We start from the raw sequence: 20,000 nt of genomic DNA on the forward strand, positions 1-20,000 counted from the left end.
CAATCTGGAGGTCAATCTGGAGGTCAGTCTGGAGGTCAATCTGGAGGTCAATCTGGAGGTCAGTCTGGAGGTCAGTCTGAAGGTCAGTCTGGAGTTTAGGCTGGAGGTCAGTCTGAAGGTCAGTCTGGAGGTCAGTCTGGAGTTTAGGCTGGAGGTCAATCTGGAGGTCAGTCTGAAGGTCAGTCTGGAGGTCAGTCTGAAGGTCATTCTGAAGGTCAGTATGGAGGTCAGTCTGGAGTTTAGGCTGGAGGTCAGTCTGGAGTTCAGTCTGGAGGTCAATCTGGAGGTCAGTCTGAAGGTCAGTCTGGAGGTCAGTGTGGAGGTCAGTCTGGAGTTTAGGCTGGAGGTTAAGATGGAGGTCAGTCTGAAGGTCAGTGTGGAGGTCAGTCTGGAGTTTAGGCTGGAGGTTAAGATGGAGGTCAGTTTGAAGGTCAGTCTGGAGGTCAGTCTGGAGTTTAGGCTGGAGGTTAAGATGGAGGTCAGTCTGAAGGTCAGTCTGGAGGTCAGTCTGGAGGTCAGTCTGGAGGTCAGTCTGGAGGTTAAGATGGAGGTCAGTCTGGAGGTCAGTCTGGAGGTCAGTCTGGAGGTCAGTCTGGAGTTTAGGCTGGAGGTTAAGATGGAGGTCAGTCTGAAGGTCAGTCTGGAGGTCAGTGTGGAGGTCAGTCTGGAGGTTAAGATGGAGGTCAGTCTGAAGGTCAGTCTGGAGGTCAGTCTGGAGGTCAGTGTGGAGGTCAGTCTGGAGGTCAGTCTGGAGTTTAGGCTGGAGGTTAAGATGGAGGTCAGTCTGGAGGTCAGTCTGGAGGTCAGTGTGGAGGTCAGTCTGGAGGTTAAGATGGAGGTCAGTCTGAAGGTCAGTCTGGAGGTCAGGCAGAAGGTCATAGCACATACTCAGTGTAGGCGTCCAGGAAGAGATGGGTGTGTTCCAGCAGCAGCAGGCGGCTGACCCGGCGGCTCCGCCTCAGACTGGAGGTCAAGCTGGTGGCGTTCTGCCCCGTCAGGTGACACAGCAGGTTGAAGCGTCTAGCCAGCGTCTGCAGCAGGCCCAGAGACGAGGAGCCCAGCGCCCAGCTCACACAGTCTGCAGGAGGACCAGAGGCTCACTCACTGTGGTGGGTTCTCCTCCAGTTCAGAACAAACACCACCACCATCCATGCTGCAAGGCCACTTTGTCTTTATTGAAACAAAAGGTGCCGGTGTTCAACAACGACAATGAGAAAACATACTTCCAGCAAGAGAGAAAAACAAAACGTGATCTCAGCTCTGCATTCAGCTGAGCAGTTGGACAAATGTCCTTTGTTTTGTCCTTTCCACCCTGGCTTTGCCAGGTAGCCCCTCCTTCATCAAGAAATACAAATAAAGATTCATATTCTTAAAGGAGACCTGATTTTAATAATAAAATAAACAAAAGCATTTTGTAAAGCAAATCTGAAAATATTCCCCCCAAGAAACATCAATGAATAATGAATGAAAGTAACTCATGATCACAGGATCTGTGACGGCGCCCTCGTGTGCTACATCATCAGGGCGTTAACCCCGCCCCGGCTGACCCGTCCAACGTCCAGACGTGTGAAACACTCACCCAGCTCCAGCAGGGGGCGCAGCACCTGCCCCTTGATGTTCCACAGCTTGCAGTAGAACTTCCTGTCTGCCGCTGCCAGCTCGTGCAGGCTGGAGGCCACGCCCACCATGTTCCTGTCAGAGAGCGCCGCGCAGCACCGCCCACCGCCACACACACTGCTCACATAGCCCAGCTGCGCACGCACACAACCACACACACACACACACACACACACACACACACACACACACACACACACACACACACACACACACACACACACACACACACACACACACACACACACACACACACACACACACACACACACACACACACACACACACACACACACCGGGACCAGTTGGCTAAAGAAAATGTGTACATCTGTCCTCCACATTGATCTTATTGCTGGACCACTGTGAAACCTTCTGTCTGCTCAGGCCCTCGAGGAGGAGGAGGAGCAGAAGAAGAGGAAGAAGAAGAGGAAAAAGAGGAAGAAAAAGAGGAAAAAGAAGAGGAAAAAGAGGAAGAAAAAGAGGAAGAAAAGAAAAAGCAAAAGAGGAAGAAAAAGAAAAAGAAAAAGAGGAAGAGGAAGAGGAAGAGGAAGAGGAAGAGGAAGAGGAAGAGGAAGAGGAAGAGGAAGAGGAAGAGGAAGAGGAAGAGGAAGAGGAAGAAGAAGAAGAAGGGGAAGGGGGAAGGGGAAGGGGAAAGGGGGAAGGGGAAGAGAAGAAGAAGAAGAAGAAGAAGAAGAAGAAGGAAGAAGAAGAGAAGAAGAAGAAGAAGAAGAAGAAGAAGAAGAAGAAGAAGAAGAAGAAGAAGAAGAAGAAGAAGAAGAAGAAGAAGAAGAAGAAGAAGAAGAAGAAGAAGAAGAAGAAGAAGAAGAAGAAGAAGAAGAAGAAGAAGAAGAAGAAGAAGAAGAAGAAGAAGAAGAAGAAGAAGAAGAAGAAGAAGAAGAAGAAGAAGAAGAAGAAGAAGAAGAAGAAGAAGAAGAAGAAGAAGAGTGGATAAAGAACTACATTAACATGATGAATAATGAAACGTGTGGACAGTGACTTAGTTCTTACGTTCATGCAGAAAGAGGCAGAAGGACGGGCTGCTGGGTGTAGTCTCCTGTCTGCTGCTCCACCTGCTGCTCCACCTGTTGCCCGCTGTAGTAGATGAGGGGTTGCATGCAGTCTCCATCTGCCAGCAGGACGGTGTGTTTCTGTCCTGCGCTCACATCCCACACCCGGACCCCCCTCTGACAGCTGAGAGGGGGGGAGGGAGGGAGGGAGGGAGGGGGGGGAGAGAGAGAGAGAGAGAGAGAGAGAGAGAGAGAGAGAGAGAGAGAGAGAGAGAGAGAGAGAGAGAGAGAGAGAGAGAGGAGGGGAGAGGGAGGGAGGGGAGAGGGAGGGAGGGGAGAGGGAGAGAGAGAGAGAGAGAGGGGGAGAGGGAGGGAGGGGAGAGAGAGGGGAGAGAGAGATGGAGAGGGGACGGAGAGAGGGAGAGAGAGGGAGAGGGAGGGAGGGAGAGAGGGGGAGAGAGAGAGAGGGAGGGAGGGAGAGAGAGGGGGGAGGGAGGGGAGGGAGGGGAGAGAGAGTGGGGGGAGAGGGAGGAAGGGAGGGAGAGAGAGGAGAGGGACTTTCACCTCCTGCACTCTGACCCTGTCTGACATCTCAGACAACATGTGTGTGTGTGTGTGTGTGTGTGTGTGTGTGTGTGTGTGTGTGTGTGTGTGTGTGTGTGTGTGTGTGTGTGTGTGTGTGTGTGTGTGTACCTTGGCAGGGCGGGGCACGGTACTTGGTGACTCCATGTGTCCCAACTGACCAGACCTGTTGCTTCCCCATGAGTAAACCTGCAGGATTACAACACACCCAGTCTGGACCAGTTAGTCTGAACCAGTCTGAAGCAGTGTGATCTGTATCAGTCTGAACCAGTCTGAACCAGTGTGATCTGTATCAGTCTGAACCAGTGTGAACCAGTGTGAACCAGTCAGAACCAGTGTGATCTGTATCAGTCTGAACCAGTCTGGACCAGTCTGAACCAGTGTGAACCAGTGTGATCTGTATCAGTGTGAACCAGTGTGAACCAGTCTGATCAGTGGCTCCAGGGCTAAAGAGTCATGTGTTCATAGAGTCATGTTGTCACCTGGCACTGAGCCGTCAGGGCCACAGAGTGACGAGCGCCGGCTGCCAGTCGGACCACCTGCTGATTGGTTAGACTCCTGATGCAGGACGGCTGCTCCCTGCAACACACACACACACACACACACACACACACACACACACACATGTTGTCTGAGATGTTAGACAGGGTCAGAGTGCAGGAGGTGAAAGCCCCTCCCTCCCTCTCCCTCTCTCTCCCTATCCTGGATTAACATTCCAGGACACTCCAGGTCAGAGTACAGGGCTCAGGTGTGTCCAGGTGATTCCTACCTGTCCAGGTTGTCTCCATGTCCCAGCTGCCCCTCCTCTCCACCACCCCAGCTCCACACCTCTGTCTGCAAGGATGGCACCACCTCCTCCACCTCAGGGGCCCCCACCCCCCACCAGGGGCAACCCCACTCCCCCTGGCCTGGAACGACTGCTCCTCCTCAGCAGGAGAGGAGACACTGGGGAGGAGGAGGAAGAAGAAGTAGAAAGAGGAAGAGGAGGAGAAGGAAGAGACAATTACCAACTGGGTTCAGTCACCCACAAGGATCAATGGTCTTGGTAGTGACTCAGGGTGGAGTCAGAGGATCAATGGTCTTGGTAGTGACTCAGGGTGGAGTCAGAGGATCAATGGTCTTGGTAGTGACTCAGGGTGGAGTCAGAGGATCAATGGTCTTGGTAGTGACTCAGGGTGGAGTCAGAGGAGCAATGGTCTTGGTAGTGACTCAGGGTGGAGTCAGAGGATCAATGGTCTTGGTAGTGACTCAGGGTGGAGGAGAGACCAGGGGACTTTATGTGGACAAGGTTTTGCTCTTCATCATTGCAGCCAGCAGAGAGGCTTCCTCTCCAGTCAGGTTCCACCAGGAACATGAATATCAATATAACACCACCCTAGAAAAGTTCCAGTCTCCATCTTCAACCCTTCAATCAACTCTGACACAACCAAAGACCACAATGAGGTTTTAGGGGGTCTGGGCCTACAGACCAAATGTTAGGGTGAGAACCCTAAGGGGGGTCATGTCGGGACTCTCAGGGGAGAACAGGGTTAGGGTGAGAACCCTAAGGGGTCATGTCGGGACTCTCAGGGAGGGGTCATGGGGGTCATGTCGGGACTCTCAGGGAGGGGTCATGGGGGTCATGTCGGGACTCTCAGGGAGAACAGGGTACCTACCCTGTGACAGCAGTCCTGGCAGTGAGAGGCGACGCCTCCCACCTCCAGCCTCCTCCTGGTGGATGTCCCCAGTACTGCAGCTCTTCTTGGCCTGCACATTGTCTTCCTGACGCACACGCTCTATTGTCACACCGCCCGCCGTGGGGAGGACGCCTAACCTGGGCGCCCCAGAGGGGAGGTACAGGTTCATCATCTTCCTGAGGGACAGAGCCTCATAGGTGGAGGCCACCCGCTCACCCACCGCCGACGCACAGGAGGCCACCAGACTGTTGAGGGTGGAGGAGGACGAGGGGGACGAGGGGGACGAGGAGGACCAGGGGACCACTGAGGGCTGCAGGAGAACACAGTCAGGTCAAGAAGTTTAATGACCTGGTCCTCACCCTGACCTCTGACCTGGTCCTCACCTTGACCTCTGACCTGGTCCTCAACCTGACCTCTGACCTGGTCCTCACCCTGACCTCTGACCTGGTCTTCACCCTGACCTATGACCTGGTCCTCACCCTGACCTATGACCTGGTCCTCACCCTGACTTTCGACCTGGTCCTCAACCTGACCTCTGACCTGGTCTTCAGACCTGGTCCTCACCCTGACCTCTGACCTGGTCCTCATCATGACCTCTGACCTGGTGTGTTGAACTCACCAGCAGGGGTCCTGCGGTCTTGGCCTCTGGTGGTTCCTGGGACAGGTTCTTCAGGTAGTCTTTGACGGCCTCCTCGTCGGAGCTCTTCCCACTGTGATTGGACGAGGTGGAGTGGGCGGAGCAGGGGGCGGGCCCGTCAGCTGAGGAAGGATCAGGGGGCTCTGCAGTGTCCAGGGAGGGGGGTTTGGCCGCGGTGGGCCCCCCCCCCTGAAGGCAGGAGTGGCTGTCAGAGATGATGACGTGGTCCTCTTTGTCCGTCATGGTGTAGAGCAGCTGGTTGCATTGTCCACATTTGTCCACAGGGGGCCGCTGGAGCCCGTCTGGACTGGGGCAGCCCACCAGAGCCAGGCTGTGTGAGGCACCGCAGGCCACCTGTAACACACACCTGCCCGCCAGCTGCTCCACCTTGTGGGGTCTCCATGTGGGGGGGGCGGCTGTGCCGAGGCCCCCCCACACCCAGACCTCCCTCTGCAGCGACAGTGCCACAGTGTGCCGCTCGCCACACGCCAGCTCCAGAATCGCCACGGTGTGGGAGGGGCCCATGTCCCGGTCCACCACCGCGATGGGGGTGGGGTTGGGAACAGAGGCCAGACCCGGCAGGCCACACTGCCCGGCGCCGTTGTCGCCCCACATGTGCACGCCCCCATCCTCCGTCACCGCCCCACTGTGGAAGTCCCCGGCCGCCACGCCCACCACGCGCTGCCCCCCCAGAGCGCTCTCCAACCAGGGCCTGGACATCTCCAGGACCGGACCCTGCTTCCAAGGCAAGGCCCCGAAACTGTACACCTGGCCTCCTGCAGGGGGCGCAACAGGAGCAGCACAGGACAGACGCTCAGAGCACCACTAACAGTGTTGATACAAGCCTCTCCTTCATGAGACCTGCAGGACAGCACAGCCTCACCTTCCAGCAGCACCACGCCATGCCGGGCGCCCAGCGCCACCTGCTGGACCGGCCCGGGCAGCAGCAGCCTCTCCGGGCTCACGCTGCAGGAGTAGCCCCTCCAGGTGTGGAGCATTCCTCCACCAGCACCACCCTCACCTCCACAGCTGGAAGACAAAAAGCATACCTTCAACTGTCATAGGGTCAGAGGGTGAGAGGTGAGAGGGTCAGAGGTGGGAGGTGAGAGGGTGAGAGGTGAGAGGGTCAGGGGGTCATAGGGTCAGAGGGTCATAGGGTCAGAGGGTGAGAGGGTCAGAGGGTGAGAGGGTCAGAGGGTTAGGGTTTGTAGAGTTGGGGATCAGGGGAAGATCGGACTTTCGGTTCCACCATGTGCTTCAGTATCAGTGTTTCATGCTCTGACTAAGAATCAGCTGATGAAAGGGTTAGGGTTAACTGGGTTAGGGTTAACAGGGTTCTGTTAACTGGGCTAGGGTTAACTTAGTTAGGGTTAACAGGGTTCTGGTTAACTGGGCTAGGGTTAACTGGGTAAAGGTTAACTGGGTTCTGGTTAACTGGGTTCTGGTAAACTGGGTTAGGGTTAACTGGGCTAGGGTTAACAGGGCTCTGGTTAACTGGGTTAGGGTTAACTGGGTTAAGGTAAACAGGGTTCTGGTTAACTGGGTTAGGGTTAACAGGGTTCTGGTTAACTGGGCTAGGGTTAACAGGGTTCTGGTTAACATCATTAGGGTTAACTGGGTTCTGGTTAACTGGGCTAGGGTTAACAGGGTTCTGGTAAACATAATTAGGGTTAACTGGGTTCTGGTTAACTGGGCTAGGGTTAAGACTTCCCATCATGCGACCTTTCAGATTAAAATATCTGGAAGCTGGTTAGGGTTAGCGTCTTTGCTTACACACACACACACACACACACACACACACACACACACACACACACACACACACACACACACACACACACACACACACACACACACACACACACACACACACACACACACACACACACACACACACACAAAGATTGTTTTAGAGCAGTTTCATCTGGAGGCAACATCACATGATGATCAGCAATAACATCATGTTCTCATCCTCTGACTGTCCATGAGAACCTCATGTTCTGAGGTGGACCTACCTTGTCCTCTGACTGTCCATGACAAGCTTTACGTCTCCATCAAACTGCTATCAGAGTCTCACCTGGAAGCAGGAAGTCAAAAATATTTGAAATCATTAATGTCAAAACACAAAAACAGTGACACAACATGACAACAACAGTGACACAACAAAACAATAACAGTGACACAACACGACAATAACATTGATAGAACATGTCAATAACAGTGACACATGACAATAACAGTGACACAACATGACAACAACAGTGACACAACATGACAATAACAGTGAGACAACATGACAACAACAGTGGCACAACATGACAATAACAGTGACACAACATGACAACAACAGTGACACAACATGACAACAACAGTGACACAACATGACAATAACAGTGACACAACATGACAACAACAGTGACACAACATGACAATAACAGTGACACAACATGACAATAACAGTGACACAACATGACAATAACAGTGACACAACATGACAACAACAGTGACACAACATGACAACAACAGTGACACAACATGACAATAACAGTGACACAACATGACAATAACAGTGACACAACATGACAATAACAGTGACACAACATGACAACAACAGTGACACAACATGACAATAACAGTGACACAACATGACAATAACAGTGACACAACATGACAACAACAGTGACACAACATGACAACAACAGTGACACAACATGACAATAACAGTGACACAACATGACAACAACAGTGACACAACATGACAACAACAGTGACACAACATGACAACAACAGTGACACAACATGACAACAACAGTGACACAACATGAAAATAACAGTGACACAACATGACAACAACAGTGATAGAACATGACAATAACAGTGACAGAACATGACAATAACAGTGACACAACATGACAATAACAGTGACAGAACATGACAATAACAGTGACACAACATGACAATAACAGTGACAGAACATGACAATAACAGTGACACAACATGACAATAACAGTGACACAACATGACAACAACAGTGACACAACATGACAACAACAGTGACACAACAAAACAATAACAGTGACACAACACGACAATAACATTGATAGAACATGTCAATAACAGTGACACATGACAATAACAGTGAGACAACATGACAACAACAGTGACACAACAAAACAATAATAGTGACACAACACGACAATAACATTGATAGAACATGTCAATAACAGTGACACATGACAATAACAGTGACACAACATGACAACAACAGTGACAACATGACAATAACAGTGACACAACATGACAACAGTGACACAACATGACAATAACAGTGACACAACATGACAACAACAGTGACACAACATGACAACAACAGTGACACAACATGACAACAACAGTGACACAACATGACAACAACAGTGATAGAACATGACAACAACAGTGAAACAACATGACAATAACAGTGACAGAACATGACAATAACAGTGACACAACATGACAACAACAGTGACACAACATGACAACAACAGTGATAGAACATGACAATAACAGTGACAGAACATGACAATAACAGTGACACAACATGACAATAACAGTGACAGAACATGACAATAACAGTGACACAACATGACAATAACAGTGACAGAACATGACAATAACAGTGAAACAACATGTCAATAACAGTGACACAACATGACAATAACAGTAAAACATGTCAATAACAGTGACACAACATGACAATAACAGTGATAGAACATGACAACAACAGTGATAGAACATGACAATAACAGTGACACAACATGACAATAACAGTGACACAACATGACAACAACAGTGATAGAACATGTCAATAACAGTGACACAACATGACAATAACAGCGACACAACATGACAATAACAGTGATAGAACATGACAACAACAGTGACACAACATGACAATAACAGCGACACAACATGACAATAATAGCGACACAACACGACACTAACAGCGACACAACATGACAATAACAGTGACACAACATGACAACAACAGTGACACAACACGACAATAACAGCAACACAACACGACAATAACAGTGACAACATGACAATAACAGTGACACAACACGACAATAACAGTGACACAACATGACAATAACAGTGACACAACATGACAATAACGTGATAGAACATGACAACAACAGTGACACAACATGACAATAACAGTGACACAACATGACAATAACAGTGACACAACATGACAACAACAGTGATAGAACATGTCAATAACAGTGACACAACATGACAATAACAGCGACACAACATGACAATAACAGTGATAGAACATGACAACAACAGTGACACAACATGACAATAACAGCGACACAACATGACAATAATAGCGACACAACACGACACTAACAGCGACACAACATGACAATAACAGTGACACAACATGACAACAACAGTGACACAACACGACAATAACAGCAACACAACACGACAATAACAGTGACAACATGACAATAACAGTGACACAACACGACAATAACAGTGACACAACATGACAATAACAGTGACACAACACGACAATAACAGTGACACAAAATGTCAATAACAGCGACACAACATGTCAATAACAGTGACACAACATGACAATAACAGTGACACAACACGACAATAACAGCGACACAACACGACAATAACAGCGACACAACACGACAATAACAGTGATAGAACATGACAATAACAGTGACACAACATGACAACAACAGTGATAGAACATGACAATAACAGTGACACAACATGACAATAACAGTGAAACATGTCAATAACAGTGAAACATGTCAATAACAGTGACACAACATGACAACAACAGTGACACAACATGACAACAACAGTGATAGAACATGACAATAACAGTGACAGAACATGACAATAACAGTGACACAACATGACAATAACAGTGACAGAACATGACAATAACAGTGACACAACATGACAATAACAGTGACAGAACATGACAATAACAGTGACACAACATGACAATAACAGTAAAACATGTCAATAACAGTGACACAACATGACAATAACAGTGATAGAACATGACAACAACAGTGATAGAACATGACAATAACAGTGACACAACATGACAATAACAGTGACACAACATGACAACAACAGTGATAGAACATGTCAATAACAGTGACACAACATGACAATAACAGCGACACAACATGACAATAACAGTGATAGAACATGACAACGACAGTGACACAACATGACAATAACAGCGACACAACATGACAATAATAGCGACACAACACGACACTAACAGCGACACAACATGACAATAACAGTGACACAACATGACAACAACAGTGACACAACACGACAACAGCAACACAACACGACAATAACAGTGACAACATGACAATAACAGTGACACAACACGACAATAACAGTGACACAACATGACAATAACAGTGACACAACATGACAATAACGTGATAGAACATGACAACAACAGTGACACAACATGACAATAACAGTGACACAACATGACAACAACAGTGATAGAACATGTCAATAACAGTGACACAACATGACAATAACAGCGACACAACATGACAATAACAGTGATAGAACATGACAACAACAGTGACACAACATGACAATAACAGCGACACAACATGACAATAATAGCGACACAACACGACACTAACAGCGACACAACATGACAATAACAGTGACACAACATGACAACAACAGTGACACAACACGACAATAACAGCAACACAACACGACAATAACAGTGACAACATGACAATAACAGTGACACAACACGACAATAACAGTGACACAACATGACAATAACAGTGACACAACACGACAATAACAGTGACACAAAATGTCAATAACAGCGACACAACATGTCAATAACAGTGACACAACATGACAATAACAGTGACACAACACGACAATAACAGCGACACAACACGACAATAACAGCGACACAACACGACAATAACAGTGATAGAACATGACAATAACAGTGACACAACATGACAACAACAGTGATAGAACATGACAATAACAGTGACACAACATGACAATAACAGTGAAACATGTCAATAACAGTGAAACATGTCAATAACAGTGACACAACATGACAACAACAGTGACACAACATGACAACAACAGTGATAGAACATGACAATAACAGTGACAGAACATGACAATAACAGTGACACAACATGACAATAACAGTGACAGAACATGACAATAACAGTGACACAACATGACAATAACAGTGACAGAACATGACAATAACAGTGACACAACATGCCAATAACAGTGACACAACATGCCAATAACAGTGACATAACATGACAATAACAGTGACATAACATGACAATAACAGTGAAACAACATGTCAATAACAGTGACACAACATGACAATAACAGTAAAACATGTCAATAACAGTGACACAACATGACAATAACAGTGATAGAACATGACAACAACAGTGATAGAACATGACAATAACAGTGACACAACATGACAATAACAGTGATAGAACATGACAATAACAGTGAAACAACATGTCAATAACAGTGACACAACATGACAATAACAGTGACACAACATGACAATAACAGTGACACAACATGACAACAACAGTGACACAACACGACAATAACAGCAACACAACACGACAATAACAGTGACAACATGACAATAACAGTGACACAACACGACAATAACAGTGACACAACACGACAATAACAGTGACACAACATGACAACAACAGTGACACAACATGACAATAACAGTGACACAACATGACAATAACAGTGACACAACATGACAACAACAGTGATAGAACATGTCAATAACAGTGACACAACATGACAATAACAGCGACACAACATGACAATAACAGTGATAGAACATGACAACAACAGTGACACAACATGACAATAACAGCGACACAACATGACAATAATAGCGACACAACACGACACTAACAGCGACACAACATGACAATAACAGTGACACAACATGACAACAACAGTGACACAACACGACAATAACAGCAACACAACACGACAATAACAGTGACAACATGACAATAACAGTGACACAACACGACAATAACAGTGACACAACATGACAATAACAGTGACACAACACGACAATAACAGTGACACAAAATGTCAATAACAGCGACACAACATGTCAATAACAGTGACACAACATGACAATAACAGTGACACAACACGACAATAACAGCGACACAACACGACAATAACAGCGACACAACACGACAATAACAGTGATAGAACATGACAATAACAGTGACACAACATGACAACAACAGTGATAGAACATGACAATAACAGTGACACAACATGACAATAACAGTGAAACATGTCAATAACAGTGAAACATGTCAATAACAGTGACACAACATGACAACAACAGTGACACAACATGACAACAACAGTGATAGAACATGACAATAACAGTGACAGAACATGACAATAACAGTGACACAACATGACAATAACAGTGACAGAACATGACAATAACAGTGACACAACATGACAATAACAGTGACAGAACATGACAATAACAGTGACACAACATGCCAATAACAGTGACACAACATGCCAATAACAGTGACATAACATGACAATAACAGTGACATAACATGACAATAACAGTGAAACAACATGTCAATAACAGTGACACAACATGACAATAACAGTGATAGAACATGTCAATAACAGTGATAGAACATGTCAATAACAGTGACACAACATGACAATAACAGTAAAACATGTCAATAACAGTGACACAACATGACAATAACAGTGATAGAACATGACAACAACAGTGATAGAACATGACAATAACAGTGACACAACATGACAATAACAGTGACACAACATGACAACAACAGTGATAGAACATGTCAATAACAGTGACACAACATGACAATAACAGCGACACAACATGACAATAACAGTGATAGAACATGACAACAACAGTGACACAACATGACAATAACAGCGACACAACATGACAATAATAGCGACACAACACGACACTAACAGCGACACAACATGACAATAACAGTGACACAACATGACAACAACAGTGACACAACACGACAATAACAGCAACACAACACGACAATAACAGTGACAACATGACAATAACAGTGACACAACACGACAATAACAGTGACACAACATGACAATAACAGTGACACAACACGACAATAACAGTGACACAAAATGTCAATAACAGCGACACAACATGTCAATAACAGTGACACAACATGACAATAACAGTGACACAACACGACAATAACAGTGATAGAACATGACAATAACAGTGACACAACATGACAACAACAGTGATAGAACATGACAATAACAGTGACACAACATGACAATAACAGTGAAACATGTCAATAACAGTGAAACATGTCAATAACAGTGACACAACATGACAATAATAGTGATAGAATATGACAATAACAGTGACACAACATAACAATAACAGTGACACAACACGACAACAACAGTGACACAACATGACAACAACAGTGATAGAACATGACAATAACAGTGACACAACATGACAATAACAGTGATAGAATATGACAACAATAGTGATAGAATATGACAATAACAGTGACACAACATAACAATAACAGTGACACAACACGACAACAACAGTGACACAACATGACAACAACAGTGATAGAACATGACAATAACAGTGACACAACATGACAATAACAGTGACACAACATGTGAATAACAGTGAAACAACATGTCAATAACAGTGACACAACATGACAATAACAGTGACACAACATGACAATAACAGTGAAACAACATGTCAAAAACAGTGACACAACATGACAATAACAGTGACACAACATGACAATAACAGTGAAACATGTCAATAACAGTGAAACATGTCAATAACAGTGACACAACATGACAATAATAGTGATAGAATATGACAATAACAGTGACACAACATAACAATAACAGTGACACAACACGACAACAACAGTGACACAACATGACAACAACAGTGATAGAACATGACAATAACAGTGACACAACATGTGAATAACAGTGAAACAACATGTCAATAACAGTGACACAACATGACAATAACAGTGACACAACATGACAATAACAGTGAAACAACATGTCAAAAACAGTGACACAACATGACAATAACAGTGACACAACATGACAACAACAGTGATAGAACATGACAATAACAGTGACACAACATGACAATAACAGTGACACAACATGACAACAACAGTGATAGAACATGACAATAACAGTGACACAACATGACAATAACAGTGACACAACATGACAACAACAGTGATAGAACATGACAATAACAGTGACAACATGACAATAACAGTGACAGAACACCCTATCTGTCTCTCACTCTATTTGTCTCCCTCCACCTGTCCCCATCCACCTGTCTCCCCCCACCTGTCTCCCTCCAGCTGTCCCTCCCTCCAGCTGTCCCCCTCTATCTGTCTCTCCATCTACCTGTCCACCTCTATCTGTCTCCCCCCCACCTGTCCCCCTCCACCTGTCCCCGTCCACCTGTCTCTCCCTCCACCTGTCCCCCTCTATCTGTCTCTCCCTCCACATGTCCCCCTCTATCTGCCTCTCCCTCCAGCTGTCCCCCTCTATCTGTCTCTCCCTCTATCTGTCACCCCCCCACCTGTCCCCCTCCACCTGTCTCCCTCCACCTGTCCCCATCCACCTGTCCCCCTCTATCTGTCTCTCCCTCCACCTGTCCCCCTCTATCTGTCTCTCCCCCCACCTGTCTCCCTCCAGCTGTCCCCCTCTATCTGTCTCTCCCTCTATCTGTCTCTCCCCCACCTGTCCCCCTCTATCTGTCTCTCCATCTACCTGTCCCCCTCTATCTGTCTCTCCCTCCACCTGTCCCCCTCCAGCTGTCTCTCCCTCTGTCTCCCCCCCACCTGTCTCCCTCCATCTGTCTCTCGCTCCACCTGTCCCCATCCAGCTGTCCCCCTCTATCTGTCTCCCCCACCTGTCCCGCTCCACCTGTCCCCCTCCATCTGTCTCTCCCTCTGTCTCCCCCCCACCTGTCTCTCGCTCCACCTGTCCCCATCCAGCTGTCCCCCCTCTATCTGTCTCCCCCCCACCTGTCCCCCTCTATCTGTCTCTCGCTCCACCTGTCCCCATCCAGCTGTCCCCCCCACCTGTCCCCTTCCACCTGTCCCCCTCTATCTGTCTCTCCCCCCACCTGTCCCCCTCCATCTTTCTCTCCCTCCACCTGTCCCCCTCCATCTGTCTCTCCCCCCACCTGTCCCCCTCCACCTGTCCCCCTCTATATGTCTCTCCCTCTATCTGTTCCCCCCCACCTGTCCCCCTCCATCTGTCTCTCCCTCCACCTGTCCCCCTCTATATGTCTCTCCCTCTATCTGTTCCCCCCCCCCACCTGTCCCACGTCAGCTAATCAACAGCTAACTAGCCAACAGCCAGCCTGTATTTCCGCTCCGGATACGTCATTAAGTCATTAAACGTGTATTTTTTTTTTACCGGCGATTCGGGAGTTTCTTTTTCAGGTGTGTTTGATTCTGTCAGGTAACGCAGGTAACGCAGGGTCCGCGGGCTCGTTACTGTTGAAATCCGCCGGTTGTTTTCATCTGCGGAAGAACCGCTATCGTTCAGCAAAGATCGTTTATCTGACAGAGGCATTCCTCTCTCTCACACACACACACACACACACACACACACACACACACACACACACACACACACACACACACACACACACACACACACACACACACACACACACACACACACACACACACACACACACACACACACACACACACACACACACACACACCGTAATGAGTCAGACGTTACGTTACAACGCGTTACCAACAGGTCCCGTGTGTTCCTGACAGAGTGAGACGTCTTCATGTGTCCTAGATCATTCACGTGTCCTACGGAAAGTGACAAGGCTCAAATAGAAGGCGAAAGGCTTAAAGCTTCATGCAAGTCAATATCAATCAAGTTTGACCTGATCGTTGAAGAACCAGCGGAACCGAATAGAACCAAACCAACCTGAATACATGAGACTGGTGTTGGGGGGAGGGGGGGTTAGGGCTAGCTCTCACTATGTCACCCTCACTATGTCACCAACTGGGTGGGTGGGGGGATACGGTGATTGGATGGAGGGATATGCTGGGTGGAGGTGGAGGAACAGTCACCTTGCACAGCGCCGCCCAGAGGCAGGAAGACAATGGAGGTCCTGATGGAGCCCAGCAGGTGGTAGAAGTCCTGAGTGGTGCTCCACTCAATCGGTGATCCCGGCGTTGATCCCAGAATGTGGATCCTAGAACCTGGATCTGAGGTGGACAGTTCCCTTCAAGGTAGAATCTACCTGTCCAGATGGAGGGAACCTGTCCAGGTGTGAAACTCCACCCCCTCAGCAGTGGACAGAAAGTCAGTCAGGAGTTTAGACAATCAACTCGTTGAAGTTTATTTTGCATCAATGGATCAAAGCAGTTCAGAGTTTTACAATGAAACATCACGTTTTACATGTTCAGCAATAACGTCTTATATTCTGAAGGTCAACATTTGATCCTATGGTTCACATTACCGCCACCACTTAGGGGGGTTCCGGTCACTGCATCACCCCCCTCCTCTTGGGGGAGGGGTTCAGGTCTCCACAATCACACCCCGCCCCCCCCTCCCTCTTGGGGGGCTTCAGGTCTCCACCTTGCCGTAGGTGCCCTCTGGGGGGCGGTAGTGTTTGGGAAAAGCCTTGAGCTGCAGACTGTTGAAGGCGTACTTCCTGCAGCCCACGTTCTTCATGGTGTTCTCCCGTCTGCAGCCCTCACTGAGCAGGAGGAGGAGGAGGAGGAGCAGGAGCAAGAGGAGGAGCAGGGGCAGAATGTCAACATTAAATTATAAACATCATGATGATTGAAACAAATATCAGATCCTGAAACTACATTTTTGACCAAGAATCAATCAAGAACCATCAAAATGTTGGTTTTGTTTACTGTTTTTAACTTTGCTTACTGTATTTGAACTTTGTTTACTTTAGTGAACTTTGATTACTGTATTTTAACTTTACCGTGTTTACCGTGGAGCTTAGCACTGTGGCACGTATAGATTTTTAGTATCCTGGATGAATTCTATGAACCCCCCCCCCCCCCCCCCCACACACACACACACACACACACACACACACACACACACACACACACACACACACACACACACACACACACACACACACACACACACACACACACACACACACACACACACACACACACACACACACACACACACACACACACACACACACACACACACAGTTTCCCATTTTGTTTAAAAAGTGAAGGAGGAACAGAAGTGGGTGGGGTTAGGGGGTTACCATGACAACAGGAAGCAGTCAGAGGGTGGAGGGTTTTAATGGAGCAGAAGGATCAATAATCATAATATTGGTTATATTGCAGAGAACAATATGATCAACAGCAGAAACTATTGATGTTTCAATTCATTTTCAGGAACAACTTCAATCTTTTCTTCTCCTTCTGACATGTTCATCAATAAAGTCATTTCCCGTCAGTCTTCCTGCAGTCACATGATCAGTCACATGACTTCACTTCTGATCCAGAACCAGTTGGTACCAGGCAGCTCAGTATGAGTCCATGGTATCTGGAGACGGTCTACAATGTTTAGAGGCAGGGGCCAGGGCTTCATCCCAGTTAGACCATCCCAGTCACTGGGAACCATCTATCTGGGGATGGTCTCACTGGGAACCATCTATCTGGGGATGGTCTCACTGGGAACCCTCTATCTGGGGATGGTCTCACTGGGAACCCTCTATCTGGGGATGGTCTCACTGGGAACCATCTATCTGGGGATGGTCTCACTGGGAACCCTCTATCTGGGGATGGTCTCACTGGGAACCCTCTATCTGGGGATGGTCTATCTGGGAACCCTCTATCTGGGGATGGTCTATCTGGGGATGGTCTCACTGGGAACCCTCTATCTGGGGATGGTCTCACTGGGAACCATCTATCTGGGGATGGTCTATCTGGGGATGGTCTCACTGGGAACCATCTATCTGGGGATGGTCTATATGGGAACCATCTATCTGGGGATGGTCTATCTGGGAACCCTCTATCTGGGGATGGTCTATCTGGGGATGGTCTCACTGGGAACCCTCTATCTGGGGATGGTCTCACTGGGAACCCTCTATCTGGGATGACCAGGAACCCAGCACTACCCCAGCTTGGACAGGAAGCAGGCCAGACTGAGGAAGAGGCAGACCAGCAGCGGGGGGGGGGGGGGGGGCTCAGCAGCGCAGCTTGGACAGGAAGTAGGCCAGACTGAGGAAGAGGCAGACCAGCAGCAGGGGGGGGGGGCTCAGGGCCAGCAGAGGCAGAGAGTACAGCAGGCTGGGATCCAGAACCAGGTCCCGCACCGGCAGCAGGCCACTCAGGTTCTTCTGTGTCACCCCCTCCCTGGTACCAACACTGGGGGGCCATGGGGGGGGGGGGGGGGGTAAGAAAGTACACCTCCATGTTTATAAAGTCAAACATGTAGAAAAGAAGAAAGAAAGAGAAAAAGAGAAAAAGAGAAAGAAAGCAGGCTGATACAAGTTAACATGACACTGGAATCTCTGGCTGGACCATCAATCAATCTGGTGTCACCTGGTGTCACCTGGTCAGGTCTGGGTCACCTGGTGTCGCCTGGTCAGGTCTGTCTCACCTGGTATCACCTGGTCAGGTCCGTGTCACCTGGTCAGGTCTGTGTCACCTGGTGTCACCTGGTCAGGTCTGTGTCACATGGTGTCACCTGGTCAGGGCTGGGTCACCTGGTATCACCTGGTCAGGTCTGTGTCACATGGTGTCACCTGGTCAGGTCTGTGTCACCTGGTATCATCTGGTGTCACCTGGTGTCACCTGGTTTCACCAGATGCCCCACCCCACACTGCAGACTGACTTCAGACCGTTCCAGCAGGATTCATGTAACTTTATTTCTGTTTCTCTAATAAAACTGGCATTTCCTATTTTTCTCTTGTTTTTCGTCTTTGTTCTCTTTAGTTTGAAGGTTCACTATTATTTTGAAATACAAATTGCTGTGCATGTGAATATTTCTCAGAAGTCTGAGAAGTTTGTCTCAGAAGGGGACATTTTCCTTTGTTTGGTTCAAACTGCAGACCTTTATTGTGGTGGCACTCTCAGCTTCAGACAGGACATGTTGGGGACAGACTGGACATGTTGGGGGACAGGCAAGATATGTTGGGGGACAGACTGGACATGTTGGGGACAGGCAAGATATGTTGGGGGACAGACTGGACATGTTGGGGACAGGCAAGATATGTTGGGGGACAGACTGGACATGTTGGGGACAGGCTAGATATGTTGGGGGACAGACTGG

General features: G+C 47.7%; 2 protein-coding genes across 2 annotated transcripts in view; both read right to left on the reverse strand.

Moving 5' to 3' along the window:
- Window positions 1-16,957, reverse strand: part of als2b (alsin Rho guanine nucleotide exchange factor ALS2 b) — a 37,842-nt gene extending 20,885 nt beyond the window's left edge. The window contains 13 exon segments of the mRNA XM_080520091.1: window positions 889-1,078; window positions 1,580-1,751; window positions 2,626-2,637; window positions 2,640-2,798; window positions 2,800-2,808; window positions 3,318-3,395; window positions 3,689-3,785; window positions 3,976-4,114; window positions 4,862-5,192; window positions 5,502-6,295; window positions 6,403-6,548; window positions 7,535-7,596; window positions 16,808-16,957. Of these exon segments, the coding sequence (XP_080376217.1) occupies window positions 889-1,078; window positions 1,580-1,751; window positions 2,626-2,637; window positions 2,640-2,798; window positions 2,800-2,808; window positions 3,318-3,395; window positions 3,689-3,785; window positions 3,976-4,114; window positions 4,862-5,192; window positions 5,502-6,295; window positions 6,403-6,548; window positions 7,535-7,554 (2,147 nt within the window). The 5' untranslated portion in view covers window positions 7,555-7,596; window positions 16,808-16,957.
- Window positions 16,958-17,054: 97 nt separating this feature from the next.
- LOC308147612 (inositol polyphosphate-4-phosphatase type I A-like) overlaps window positions 17,055-20,000 on the reverse strand; it is a 34,394-nt gene continuing 31,448 nt past the window's right edge. Inside the window, 1 exon segment of the mRNA XM_080519862.1 lies at window positions 17,055-17,439. Within this exon segment, the coding sequence (XP_080375988.1) occupies window positions 17,307-17,439 (133 nt within the window). The 3' untranslated portion in view covers window positions 17,055-17,306.

This window comes from Blennius ocellaris, assembly GCF_963422515.1.
Source record: "Blennius ocellaris genome assembly, chromosome: 24".
Lineage (NCBI taxonomy): Eukaryota > Metazoa > Chordata > Actinopteri > Blenniiformes > Blenniidae > Blennius > Blennius ocellaris.